Genomic DNA, 14,916 nt, shown 5'->3' on the forward strand with positions numbered 1-14,916 from the left:
CAGTGAAACTTGATGCTAATTTGGAACTTAAAAATGTTCTTTATGTGCCCCGTTTAAATTGCAATTTGATTTCCGTGTCGCAATTGATAGATGAATAAGATTGTATTGCCCAATTCACTAAAAATATGTGTCTTTCAGGACCGCACTTCGAGGATGCTGATTGGTGCGGGTAAGCGGAGGGACGGGCTCTATCATTTTCGGAAGGCATCATGTGTGAAGGCTTTGAAGACCAATGGAACAAACTCTCTTGATCATTGGCACAGGCGGTTAGGGCATCCCTCTATGGACATTACCAAGTTAGTCCCCTCTGTTAGAAATGGTAGAAATAGCGTGACGTTGAATAAAGCTTGTGATGTATGTCAACGGGCAAAACAGACTAGAAACAAATTTTCTTTGAGTGATAATAAAGCCAGTGATGTCTTTGAACTTATTCATTGTGATCTGTGGGGTCCATACAAAATTCCTTCTTCGTGTGGTGCTTCTTATTTTTTGACAATAGTTGATGATTATTCTAGAGCTATATGGATATTCTTGTTGATTGATAAGAAAGAGGTGACACGTACTTTGCTGAATTTCTTCGCAATGGCGGAAAGACAATATAATAAGCAAGTCAAAACTGTTCGGAGTGATAATGGGACTGAGTTTACTTGCATGAAGAATTACTTTCTTGAACACGGTATTATTTTTCAAACCTCTTGTACCGCAAGACCACAACAAAATGGAAGAGTAGAAAGAAAACACCGGCACATTTTGAATGTAGCACTAGCACTGCGATTTCAAGCGCAACTTCCTATTAAATTTTGGGGAGAATGTGTATTAGCTGCATGATTCTTAATAAACAGGACCCCTTCTTCAGTCTTGAATGAAAAAACTCCGTACGAAATGTTATATGGACAACCGCCTTCGTATGAACACTTTAGAGTGTTCGGGTCTTTGTGTTACGCACACAACCAAAGAGGGAAAATGGACAAATTTTCAAGCAGAAGTCGCCGATGCATATTTGTCGGATATCCACATGGAAAGAAAGGATGAAAATTGTACGATCTGGATATAAAAGAATATTTTGTCTCACGAGATGTGGATTTCTTCGAAACAGAATTTCCTTTTGCTCAAGAGGTTGTTGAAGGAAGTGCTATTTCTGAAGCAGTAGCAAATGATGAGTATGAATTTGTGGGGAGCACTTGTGATGATCATACTTCACACAATACACGAGATATAGTTGATCAAGGAACAGATAAAGGGGTTGATAGGAGGTGTCCTGGAGAAAATGAAAGAGAAGGCGCTCGAGAAAATGAAGAGGTAGCAGCCCAAGTGTCTGGAGAAAATGAGCATGACATCGTTGATGGGGAGCAGCTTGGACAATTGGGTCGTGGACATCGACTGAGAGAGCCATCTGTTCGTCTACGCGATTATATCACTAATACCATCCGAAAATTGAGCCCCTCCACCGCTTCACCAGCTCCAACGCATGCCTCAGGTACGCCTTATCCTATAGCACACTATGTGAATTGTGATAAATTTTCGGTGCGGCATCAGAATTTTCTTGCAGCCATTACTGCGGACCATGAGCCCGTGTCATTCTCTGAAGCAGTGAGGGATGAAAGGTGGTGTGAGGCAATGCGGAATGAAATTAAGGCCTTGGAGGATAATGAGACATGGGTGATGGAATATTTGCCATTTGGGAAAAAGGCACTTGGCTGCAAATGGGTATACAAGATAAAGTACAATTCCGATGGCACCATAGAGCGTCATAAAGCACGGCTGGTAATTCTTGGTAATCATCAAATGGAGGGGATCGACTATACGGAAACATTTGCTCCGGTGGCCAAAATGGTTACAGTGCGCATATTCTTAGCTGTAGCAGCGGCAAAGCAATGGGAGTTGCATCAAATGGATGTCCACAACGCTTTCCTTCATGGAGACCTTCAAGAAGAGGTGTACATGAAATTGCCTCCCGGCTTCGAAGTTCAACGTCCAGGAATGGTATGCAAGCTTCGGAAATCACTCTACGGGCTAAAGCAGGCACCACGATGTTGGTTCGCCAAACTGTCTGCAGCTCTAAAAGGGTATGGATTCAAACAATCATATTCTGATTACTCGCTCTTCACTTTGCAGCAAGGAGACATACAAATCAACGTCCTTGTTTATGTTGATGATTTGATAATATCTGGAAATTATCATGATGCCATACAAAGGTTCAAGACCTATTTGAATAATTGTTTTAAATTGAAAGATTTGGGAGTTTTGAAATACTTCCTAGGTGTTGAAGTTGCTAGGAGCCCTGATGGAATCTACCTAAACCAGCGTAATTATGCTCTGGATATAGTTTCCGAAGCTGGACTGTTGGGAGCAAAGCCTGCTAGCTTTCCTATGGAGCAAAATCATCGGTTGATGTTAGCTGATGGAACATTGCTTGATGACCCAGAAAGGTATCGTCGTCTAGTGGGTCGCCTCATATATCTTTGTTTCACCCGGCCGGAGCTGTCCTATAGCGTGCATGTGCTTTCGCAATTTATGCAACAACCACGGGCAGAACACTGGGAAGCTGTGCTTCGAGTTGTTCGATATTTGAAGGGTAATCCAGGTCAAGGCATTCTATTGCGCCATGATTGTGGTTTACAATTATATGGCTGGTGCGATTCAGACTGGGCTAGCTGCCCTGTGACTCGGAGATCACTCACAGGATGGTTTGTGCTTCTCGGTAATTCCCCAATATCTTGGAAGACTAAAAAGCAACATACGGTGTCTAGATCATCGGCTGAAGCAGAATATAGATCCATGGCCACTACAACATGTGAATTGAAATGGCTAAAGGCAATCTTGTCCAACCTTGGTGTTATACACACCAATTCCATGCGACTCTATTGTGACAGTCAAGCTGCGTTGCACATGGCGAAGAACCCGGTGTTTCATGAACGGACAAAACATATTGAAGTAGACTGTCACTTCATCCGAGACGAGATTTTGAAGGGAAATATTTCTCCATCCCATGTGTCCACACATGTGCAACTAGCTGACATTTTCACCAAGGCAATGGGCAAACGTCATTTCGATCATTTTCTAAGCAAGCTGGGCATTCGAAACCTTCATGCTCCAACTTGAGGGGGTATTGGGTGACTAAGTATAGTAAATATTGAGGTAGCTGTAAATATGGTATATATATATTTGTATCCTTTGATTGTGAGCTTTTCTATGAATGATTTTGGGGAGTTCTTTGGAAAGATAAATTGTATATATTATTGGTTTTGTTGGAATGAAAAGGGACAAGAAAAAATTTCTCCTCAATTCACGTTTTCTTAAAGGGTGAATCGTCTCAAAAAAAGTTATCAAAATTAACATGTTTGAGATTTTTATTATGAATATTTATATAATTCAAGTAATTTATCAATCCTCCGCACGATCTCGGCAATGGATGGTCTCTTCTCCGGAGACCGCGACGTGCAGGAAATCGCCAAATGCAAGAGCGGCACCATTTGTTCCTCGTGATTCTGGCACCGAAGCAACTCCGGGTCGAACGCTTTGATTGTCCATTTCTCTTCAACAACAGATTCCACCCAATTCGCCAGCTTGATCCCTTCCTTAGCCAAAGCCTCGTCAGGCGATTTGCTAGTCAGAAGTTCAAGCAGTATGACCCCGAAACTGTACACATCCGCAGGCTGTGTGGTGTTGCGTGTGTCGGTCACTTCCGGGGCTCGATAACAGTTTGTGGTGGATGCGGGAGGAACGAGTTGTGTGAGGCCGAATTCGGTGATTCGAGGGTTGTAGTAGTTTGTTAGGAAGATGTTGGATGATTTGATGTTCCCGTGCGTGGTGCATGGGCTGTTGGAGTGGAGACGTTCTATCCCACGTGCCGATTTACGGGCAACAAATTCTCATGCATCAATGATCCCACTTCTTCGATTTTCAACCTGAATTCTTGCTCCGAAACTGATACGTTTTTCAACCTCTTCGCAATCACCTGAAATCCAGCGTCTAAATACGCCTTATATGTTGATCCAACACTCCCCTTTCGAAAAATCACAGCCGAAGACCAGAACAGCTCTTGCAAAGTGACAATTTTCCCATCGTCCAGAAATTAAAAACATGAATCCGTCGTGCCTATCATTCTTGTTGACACCGAACAATCTCTCATTTGAAGGGCTTCGGCCAGAAAATCTACTGTTTGATATGTTTTCGTCTTCTGCTATTGCTATAGACTTCCTTCACCGGGGAAGGCGGTATCCGTGGGATAGTTTTTTAATTTTGTATTTTCTCCGTAAAATGAATAAAAATATAAGAATTAGAAGAAATCCAATAGCTGTTCCTATAGCAATCCCGGCAACTGCTTCACCTGAAATCTAGTTTTTGGTGCAAGAAACAAGATGTCCACCACAAAGGGAAGTTCCAAGAAATGATTGAGCAGAAAATTTATGTAAACTCCGAGGAATCAAACCGTTCAAACCATTAAAAGACACGTTAAACTGTCTAAGATAACTGATGCTATGCAAATCAGGAAGTGATCCAGTGAACTGGTTGTTTTCTAAATTCAAAGTTCTTATATTTGCCAGGCTATTATAAAAACGGAATGGCAGGTCCCCTGAGATAGAGCTGGTTTCTAGCTAGATTCAAACGTAAAAGATTTGTCAAAGTGAAGAAACTATCTGGAATCTCCCCCGAAAAGCTGTTGCCTTGCAAGTGAAGATCAGTTAACTGAGAACATGAGGCTATATCAGAAGGAATCGGACCTGAATGGGCATTATGGCGGGGGCTGAGGACTCAGGAGTTCGGTCAAGTTGCCTATAGTATTGGATGACAGACGCCCGAGTAGGCCACTTCCCGGAAGACGAAGGGCGATCACACGGTTAGTGGTGTTATCACATTTTACGCCTTCCCACGAACATGGGGTGGTGTCAGCTGTGTTCCATCGAAGGGTCCGGCCACGGATGGAGACACGTAGGCGAAGGAGGGCGACACGATCATCTGCTGGGGCGGGGAGTATGTGAGAAAAGAAAGTTAAAGAGAGGAGGAGGAAGTAAAGTTGGTGGGGGAATGTCCATTTGAGGAGAATTTAGTGCGAGAATATGCAGGACTTTGTGTTTTTAAGGTTTTAGGAATTTTGAGACATTCGATGGAATTTAATGCAAGGAGTCAATGGTCGTAATCAATGTGTGCATTTTATTTCGGCCAAGACTGCATGAATTGACGGCTTGTTTATGTCTATTGTCGGTGTGTTTCTGGTGAAACGTTCTCTTTAATGGTGATTAATTTTGAAGTTCTATAAAAGACCAAAAAAAATTATTTTAATGCGCATGTCTTTTTAATGTAAAATTTAAGTCTCATTCATTAAAATTAAAGAAAACCACCTCACTTGAATTTGTTGTATATATCTACAGTTTCGATCCACTGATGTGAATATTGAGTTGACTTGAGATATTCTTTGTTAGGCATTTAGGTGTTGAAACATTTGAGTAAAAAGTTGGTCGATTCTCTAATTGATTGTATCATGTTGCTCCACCGGACAACATAAATAAATTCAACTTTTGACCTCAATCTCAAGTCAAATTTGACACTAATATATAAACTATAGTAATGTCACTCTTTAAATTCAAAGGTAATCATTAATACGAATTTTCGAAGATATAAGAAATTTCGATCTATAAAACTCATACAACAATATTTTTTTAATATATCTGCCGTCATGGAATTACGTCATAAAAATTTACATAGTCAAGAAGGCGAGTAGGTCTCTTGTGACGATCTTACGAATCTTTATCTATGAGACAATTCAACCCTACTGATATTCACAATAAAAAGTAATACACTTAGCATAAAAAATAATAATTTTTCATGGATGACCCAAATAAGAGACTCGTCTCACAAAATACGACCCATGAGATCGTCTAACACAAGTTTTTGTCCAAGAAAACACCAATTACTCTATCTAATAGTTTATGTAAAAGGAAAAATCTTGCCTAATAATAATGATAATTACATAATAGACGATCCGATAAATTTTTATAATTTCGATGAAAATATGAAAACAAAACCGTGGGCAAAGTAAATCCAAAATTTGATGTAAAATGAACCCATGCATCAAATGGGCTGCAATAGAAATTCCTTGAAGCCAGTTTGTGTCGGCAAGGATCATACCAAGAAGGCAAGGATAGCAGAACTAAAAGTCGCTACGAATAAAAACAATCCAAGAAAGCGTATAACTGAACTCATGAAACGTCACTAGTCACAAGTCACGACTTCCAGATGACTTTGGTCGATACTGCAGATAGAGAAGGAAAAAAAAGGGGTTTACAGTTCCTTCTACCAAGAATCGATCGAGTTATTAATTATAAATGTGTGAAGAAGTATGTCACAGGATGGGGGTTGGTATAAATGTGTGGCGCGCAAGAAGATGTCATCGATAAAGCCTGCATGATAATGTAAAAGCTTCCAGACTCGGGACAACGAGAAAATCACCAAAATATCTCGGGCATCATCGGCCTGTGACCTTCTGTCACACAAATTCAGGTCGAGAATTGGGATGGCACACACTCTTACGCGCGGATGATATTGGATTTTTATTTGAGAGCTGAAAATGTCCATTCATTTTGATGTATGAATGAGTCTTATCAGAATAACCATTGGCCCGTATGTTTTAAGAAAATATTTTCATATAAGCTACCGCATTAATTAGGATAAGATTTTTTTTAGAAATAAATTTGTCAAACATATCTATTTCAAAATAAATTTTTTATGTAGTTGCATGAGTCATGTGTGAGTATTTTTTATATCGCATGAACAGAACTACAATGACATTATTGGATTCAATTATTAAAAATTTATGAAGATAATCATCGCAAGAAAATGTGAAGTTCATTGCTGTTGACAATATCGATCGTTCTAAATATTTTATAGGATAAATAAATCATACATATTTAAAAATTGTCATTCACATCATGCAATTTTTAAATAAGTACCGGATGGATTCGAGTATCCTATATCGTTTCTCGCAAGTGATGTCAACCCAAAAAGAAAAATGAAACACGTACATTTGATACTTGGTAAGCCATGATATTGGAAAATAGCAAAAAAATGGAAAAACTGGTTTGATTCAAGTTTTTGGAGAACGATTTCGTTTTGATTCGAGCGGCCGAGTCTACAACTCACACTTTCATACAGTTGGATCTGCATGATAAAACTGTTGGCATGCATGCAAACTAAAACTATAATTCTTTGGTAAGTACTGAATGTAATTAGATCTCATTAATTCTTTATTTATCGCGAGTCATTCTGTCTAATGAGGCTGCAGGTTGGTTAGCTAACGCTTGGTCCATCATCATTCGTCACCAACATTCTTACATCGTGGCAGCCAAATTTCCTCATTAATATAGACCTAACTCAGTATGTACATACATGTTGCGTGACAATTTCTTGAAGTTACTGAAAATGGTGAGTCAACACGTATAATAAGTTGAAAAAATTCTGTCGATTGGAGGACGACATGACTGTGACAATGACATTAGGGTGGACAATGCGATTTGCACGTTTTGAACATATCTTTTTCTTCTGGGGAACAAATTCCTTTGCTATCAACAAATTTATAAACTAGAAACACATTTACCAATCCTTTCATGACCTAGCTACCTATAAATAGTGGAGTCAAAGCTAGAGACCCAACACTCACGAATTTGCACTTTAAAAAAAAATGGGTATTACTGGAAAATTGAGTGCTCAAATCCAGATTAAGTGTGGTGGAGATGTGTTTCATCAACTCTATAAACACAAACCACACGAAGTATCAAAAATATGTTCTAATTTAGTCCAGGGCTGCGACTTGCATCAAGGAAGTTGGGGTGAGATTGGCGCTGTCATCTGCTGGAATTACATGATTGGTAAGTCCAAAATATATATGATCTATTATCGCACAAGGTCCATCGAGATTTTTAGATCGATATATACATTAAATAACTTTTATTTTAATTTCCTTAACTAAATCCATTAAGAGAAATACTTTTGGTCCAAAATTATATGTTTACTTGCATCATGTACATATATATAGATGGGGAGCAAAGAGTGGCGAAGGAGATAATAGAAGCCATCGATGAAGAGAAGAGATCGATCACATTTAAAGTGATCGAAGGGGATCTGATGGAGTTTTACAAAAGCTTTAAAGTCATACTCCATGTGGAAACAAGTGGAAATACCGACTTAGTTACATGGACCTTAGAGTATGAGAAGATGAATGAAGATATTGAAGAACCATTTACTTCGCTCCAACTGTTGGTTAAAACAGTGAAAGACGTCGACAGCCATCATTACAGTGTTAAATAAAAACATAAGAGCAGAAACTGTCCGGAATATCAGTACTTAATGTAAAGTTTAGTTGGGTTGATGTGATTGTCTGGATAAATAATATCGCGAATGTCAACTTTAAAGTTTCGCTTGTTGGGTTGATCTAATTGTGTGGATAAATAATATTGTGATTATTAAAATATTTGAGTAGGATGAAGAATAATGTTGAATAAATAATAATAATAAATAATATAAGATAAATAACTAACAACTTGATTAGTTGATTTATGATGAATAATCAATAAATAAAATTGTAACATAATCCTGTGAATTATTAAAATAATCTAATCCAATCAACCCAATCAAAGATAAAATCATAGGTCAGTCCTCGCCCTATGGCACAAGTTGCTTGCAATAGAGATATATTTACTTGCTTTCATGTTGTTTATATGTTATTGTTACCAAATATTCATTATATTTTTGTCTTTTTTAAAATAATAAAAAATTGATAGTTGGTGGGAATTCTATGGCAATGAGGTGCCAAATTTGAAAGGGATTGCAAAAAAATCATTTACTTAACTACAACGATGAATAATCTAGTATATGTCCGATTCAATGCAAGACTAATTAATAAGAAAAAGAGAAAATTTAAAGTTGAGACTTTACTAGCAAGTAATACTAGCAGTGCTCAATCTTGGATATTTGAAAAGTGTGATGAAGAAGATGAGGTGGAGATCAACCTTTACAACATATAAGTGATATTAATTACAATATTCGAGAGAACTTCGATGAAAATATGATTTATCGGATGGTACCAAGATAAAACGAATGAAGAAGAATTCAAATTATAATCGGACAATGATTTGACCAATATTTAGCATTTTTTGATGTGGTTTAGTTGAAAAAATAAGTAAAGATTATAATGTTGAGATTTTTATAATTTTATAAATATAAGAATTAATGCATTAAATTTAAATTTGTCGTAATTACAACTATATTAAAATAAAATAAAAAACAATTTATGCTTAAATTCATATTAATCTTTTTTAAGTCTGAAAAGTTTGGAGCTCGCATTTCGTGACGCTTCACTCTTTTTAAAATATTAATGGATGATTGATGGAAGCATCAGTTCGGAGATGACCTTTTTTTGGTTTTTTGTTATTTTTGGAATCAATTTGGCCATGACCCCTTAGAGCATCCGCATTCGTTGGATGTTTAAACACCCACCAACTCATCAAAAAGCATGGGGTCCACTGCCACATAATCATTATAACAACATATCTCTTTTAACCACATTACTTTTAACATTCAAACTCATTATTTATGGGTCCCACTTCCACATACTCATTATAACAATATATCTATTTTACCCACATTCTTTTAAACATTCAAATTCATCAATTAAATATTTAAAATAAAAAATAAAATATATACAATGGTTTACAAATAAAAATTAAAAAAATTACAAATTTATTTTTTTGTAAAAAAATCTGAAAGTCAAAATTTAAAAACAAAATTTGAATGAATTTTTTTTAAAAAAAAATCGAAATTCAAAATTTGAAAACATTAGGTATGTAAGCAAATCAGCGACGGTCAAAACCGTCGCTAATTATCCAATTTTTTTTAAAAAAAAACTGACACGGGGGCGTTCATTTGCGTTCATACATATGAACGTTCCACACTCTTTCTTACGCCCACTCACATTGGAGAGTGGGTGTTAAATGGGTGTTAACATTGATATATGAATCAAATAATATAATATACCCATCAAAATAATTGGAACGACACGAAATAAATTTGCATAATTTTTAATAGATCGTGTTGTCCATGAAATCAAACAAGAAAATCTCTGAGGTGACTCTTAATTATAAAAAATGGCCTTGGCTTTTCCGAGATTGATTTTTCCACCCGACCTTACTGTTCCCCACCCGACAATCAAATATTTATCACTGACCATGTCCATCCAACATATGAGTACTGTTGTATGCGTTATAAATTTTAATTGAAATATGATGTTAGAATTATTATATAATTTAAAAGATTTTGAGTTTTATCATTATCATTATTTAAAATTTTTGGTGAATATGTAAAAACTGGATCCTATTATCAGAGCCAATGTCACGATTCTGATTCATAATAATTGCAATTAGTGCAATTAGGAAGAAAGAGATAATTGATGTGCAATAATTATGGAACAATCGAAATATGATGCTTGAATTGATGTAATGTTTAAAAGATAATAAGCTATAATTTTTCATAAAACGATAAACGTTTCTTCCTATAATTTTTCGAACCAAACCTATATATAGACCTCACCAATAAACTTTTACTTTCCAAGTTACTAAACATAAGTTATGAATTAATATTGGTATGAAAAAATTAAATTAAACGTTAACATCTACCTAGTCTTAACTTTGAGCAATAATACAGGGTTATTTTAAAAATAATTTCAAAAATAATTTTTTTAAAAAAAATTGCAAGAATACATCAATCCGTGCTTACGAAGCACAGACGGTGCACACGTGGAGCAACGTCCATCTTTCGTAAGCACGGACGATGCTCCACGTCCGCACTCTGTGAGCCGGAATATTTTAGCGACGGAATATATAAAAAAACCGTCGCTAAATTTGAATCGGCGACGGTTGCTAAAATTGAATCAGCGACGATTCGTAAACCGTCGCTCATTTTAGCGACGGTTTAAAAACCATCGCTGAAATGGAATCAACGATGGTTTAAAAACCGTCGCTACTTTTAGCGACGATTAAAAAACCGTCGCTATGCTGCGGATAATTGTATTAACGGCATGTATATATAATAGTATCAACAGCGTGCACATTTACGCCGCGGATAATCTTGAACTTTCAACGGCTTGCATCTTTGCAGCGTGCAATGTGCGCTGCGGAAAGAGAATTTGCGCGCTGCGAAAAGCCATTTTTGTTGTAGTGAAGACATAGAAACATACAAAAAATTCATTAAAAAATAGGTTACTAAACATAATTTTTGAATTAATATTGATATTAAAAAATTAAATTAAACGTTAACATCTACATAGTCTTAACTTTGAGCAATAATACAACTTGCAAACCAAGTTGAATAAAAAAACAATAAAATATTGCATGCAACCATGATATATACAGATTACATGCACTCCTATATTTTTAAATCGTAAAAAAATTTAAATAATAAACCATTATTATTTAAAAAAGATTGTTTAATTTTATTTTTTTATTTTTGTTCAATAATACAAGTCATACACGTAACACACTGGCTTCCATCAATAAATAGATGGCCAAATCTCGTAGCAGCGATACAGCAGTAAGTGATAATTATATTATATAGTGAGGCAGCAGGAGATGGGTCTTAATGGGAAACTGAGTGCCCAAATAGAGTACAAGTCTGGCGGAGATGTGTTTCATGAGGTGTTCAGATATATGCCGCACGAGATATCCAACATGAGCCCTGAAATCATTCAAGGCTGTGGTTTGCATCAAGGAGATTTGGGAACTGCTGGTTCAGTTCTCATTTGGAACTACACTCACGGTACATTTCTTTTATTTTATATATATATTGTTCCATATCCCGACATGAGTTGAGGTGAAATGAAATACGAGACAATGTAATGAAACTCTAAAAGCAACTTAAATCGATGCTTTCGTACGTTGACTCGATTTTCATATATTTATTGTAAAACTCGAGTTGGAATTGTGATGATTAAGATGGCAAGAAGAAAGTGGCGAAGGAGATAGTGGACTCGATCGATGAAGAAAAGAGATCAGTCAGATTTAAAATGATCGAAGGTGATCTGCTGGAATTGTACAAGACATTTTATGCAACATTTCACGTGGAAACTCATGGAGATATCGATTTGGTGACATGGACTTTGGAGTACGAGAAACTCAAAGAAGATGTCGAAGATCCACTCACACTCTTGGGACTTTGCATCAAACTCACAGGAGATATCGAGAGCCACCATCTCAAGCCATGATGATGATGATGATGATGATGATGATGATGATGATGATGATGATGATGATGATGAAATAAGTGCTTAATCACATATATATTATGATGGTTATTTGTATATTATTTTGCGTGGTGATTGGTGAAGGTTTGTTGTTGTATCTCGCACTTATCTAAAGTAAATAATCCATGGTTTCTCTTCTTTTTCTTTTTAAAATTTTGGACAAATTATAGAACTTAAAGTGAAAATCAAACCATCTTAATTCATCATATAAGGATTATGATTACATCTTGTATTAGAAATGTGTATAAATTTTTAAGTAAGTAGCTAATGGACAATCTTGTTGAAAGTGGCTGAGCATGATTTGAAATCTACTCGGACTAAATTTTTTAATAAAGTACAAAATAATTCATAGCAATTAAAATCATAGCTATGATACATATTCATCGTAATCTCAAAAATTTTTTCACTAACGAGATCTTCAATATTTTCGTAATTGAACTCGTAAGATTCAGAAACTGACAAAATATTGACAATGATCCTGCAAAAAAAAAAAAAAATTAATGAAGATCAAATAAAATGAATATGTCTATATCATTCATTCAATTGTCTCATCATTGAATTTAGAGTTTAACTCTTCCAACTGAAAATCTATTGCAACATTAAATATATCATAATTAAAGTGATTATCAACTGTGATGGTATCCTTTTTCTAGCATGGACGACTAGAATGCTTATAATGAGAACTCATCTCCGGTATAACTTTAACTGTTGTTAATTAGCGACGGCTTAGTCAAAAACTGTCGCTAAAGTTAGCGACGGTTTAAACATAATCCGTCGTTAATTTTTTAAGTAAAATAAAAAAATTACTTTTATAATTTAATAAATCTAACAAAAAAAACTTATTATCTTTCTAAGCTAATAAAATTCATAATCTTAACTAACAATTAGAAATTTACCAAGAACTGAAGCGAAAAATTTTACCTTAAATCGAAATAAAAATCGTATAAGAGAGGAAAATGTATTGTAGATGTGAAAAGTGTGGATGAAAATGGACCGAAAATGCGAGTATTTATAGACAATTTGCGACGGTTTTATCAAAAACCGTCGCTATTAGCGATGGTTGTTTATTAGTGACGGTTAAACAAAAACCGTTTTTTAAAGTAAAGAATCAAAATTTTCTTTTGTTTTTTTAAAATTTTTATTGTTTAATTTAAATTTATTAATGTACATCCATTCTCTACCAAAAATAATAATAATCCATTTAATACTTAAATCCAATTCTGGAGATCTTTTGGCATCAATATTGAGCAAAATAAGATCTATCGTAGGGACGATCGTACTATAACTAAGACTATATGATAAAATTATCAGATATAATAATTTCATTAAAAAAATGGAAGATTTTATATGATATATCTTGTTTTATCAATAACTATTGTAGGATTAATGGAAACATTAATTTGGCGAGGACTTTAATCAGAAGTCATATATGTATGTTATTGTCTTGTTGATGGAAGATGAAAGGAACATTAATTACTTGCCAATAACTTTTGAAAACCACGTTTTTTTTTTAAATTAATAATTTGGTGACTCGTGGCTGAATATATATCGTTCCTACCTAATTAAAAAGAAGAAACCGGAACCGAGTGGATCGAGGTCTTCATCTATAAAATAGAAGGCTAAGTCGTGAGTGTCATGCCATAATATTTGAACCATCATATTCATCCCATAAATTATCAATTAAAACATTTCGTAATGCATAACGAGCAAGAATTACGCAAAAAAAGAAAGTTGCAGAACTTTGTCAACATGAGGGCAGCGCATTTGGAATTTTTTTTGGTGATTTTGGAGGATCTGGATCTGGATCCGATTTTTCAAATTATTGATGATTTAGTTTGTTTATCTTTAACTGTATTTGCATTTAAATTATCTGAATTCAAATTCATATTTTTATTTTAACGGTGTACTTCAATGTTTAAATATTATACAATAAATTTGTATGTTAGATGTTTAATTATAAAATTATTTTAAAATCTATTTATAAATTTTATAATTAATATTTAAATTTTTAGGATTAAATATCTAATTATTAAAATAATGTAATAAATATTATACAATTATTTAAATATTACTAATTATTAAATTAATATAATAATATCATATTATTACATAAATAATATTTATAATTTTTAATATAAATATTTAAAATTTAAAAAACAAAAAAAGTAGCTTCCCCTGCGTCAAATTTGGGGCAGAAAGAAATGGAGCTGTGCTATCTCCCATTGGAGAATACCCCTGCGCCAAAATGACGTATGTTCTTATGTATTTATATTCATGGCATATTCTGAAAAATGGATCGATGGAGTTGAAATGTTAGATGGCAAGGAGAAAACGATCAAGGAGACAATAGACACGATCGATGAAGAAAAGAAATTCGACGACGATGTGATGGAGGTGTACAAGAAATTTGATGCAACATTTCACGTGGAGTGGATACTCATGGAGATATCGATTTGATCACATGGAACATGAGAAACTTAACGAAGATGCTGAAGATCCACTTTCCCTATTGGGACTTTTCATCAAACTTATATATATATATATATATATATTTATTTATTTATTTATTTATTGTCTTTGCTAAATATATACGATGATTGTTCAGCTGTTCGCATGCAGTATGTATG

General features: G+C 35.0%; 1 protein-coding gene and 1 pseudogene across 1 annotated transcript; one reads left to right on the forward strand and one right to left on the reverse strand.

Annotated features, from left to right (window-relative positions):
- Positions 1 to 3,313: 3,313 nt before the first annotated feature.
- On the reverse strand, positions 3,314 to 5,020 carry LOC142514898 (putative inactive receptor kinase At1g48480; annotated as a pseudogene).
- Positions 5,021 to 7,624: 2,604 nt separating this feature from the next.
- LOC142514914 (MLP-like protein 28) lies at positions 7,625 to 12,427 on the forward strand. The gene is made up of 4 exons (XM_075619777.1): positions 7,625 to 7,865; positions 8,033 to 8,301; positions 11,595 to 11,805; positions 11,982 to 12,427. The coding sequence occupies exons 1-4, from the start codon at positions 7,679 to 7,681 to the stop codon at positions 12,248 to 12,250; spliced, it is 936 nt and encodes a 311-aa protein (XP_075475892.1). The 5' UTR covers positions 7,625 to 7,678; the 3' UTR covers positions 12,251 to 12,427.
- The last annotated feature ends 2,489 nt before the right edge of the window (positions 12,428 to 14,916 follow it).

This window comes from Primulina tabacum, chromosome 1 (assembly GCF_025594145.1).
Source record: "Primulina tabacum isolate GXHZ01 chromosome 1, ASM2559414v2, whole genome shotgun sequence".
Taxonomy (NCBI): domain Eukaryota; kingdom Viridiplantae; phylum Streptophyta; class Magnoliopsida; order Lamiales; family Gesneriaceae; genus Primulina; species Primulina tabacum.

What these genes read in the sequence shown, in the direction of transcription:
- LOC142514914 (XM_075619777.1), top strand. Translation starts at nt 7,679, where the DNA reads ATGGGTATTACTGGAAAATTGAGTGCTCAAATCCAGATTAAGTGTGGT. An exon ending in GCCATCATTACAGTGTTAAA is followed by an intron (nt 8,302 to 11,594) that starts TAAAAACATAAG and finishes AAGTGATAATTA; the next exon opens with TATTATATAGTGAGGCAGCA. An exon ending in CATTTGGAACTACACTCACG is followed by an intron (nt 11,806 to 11,981) that starts GTACATTTCTTT and finishes GTGATGATTAAG; the next exon opens with ATGGCAAGAAGAAAGTGGCG.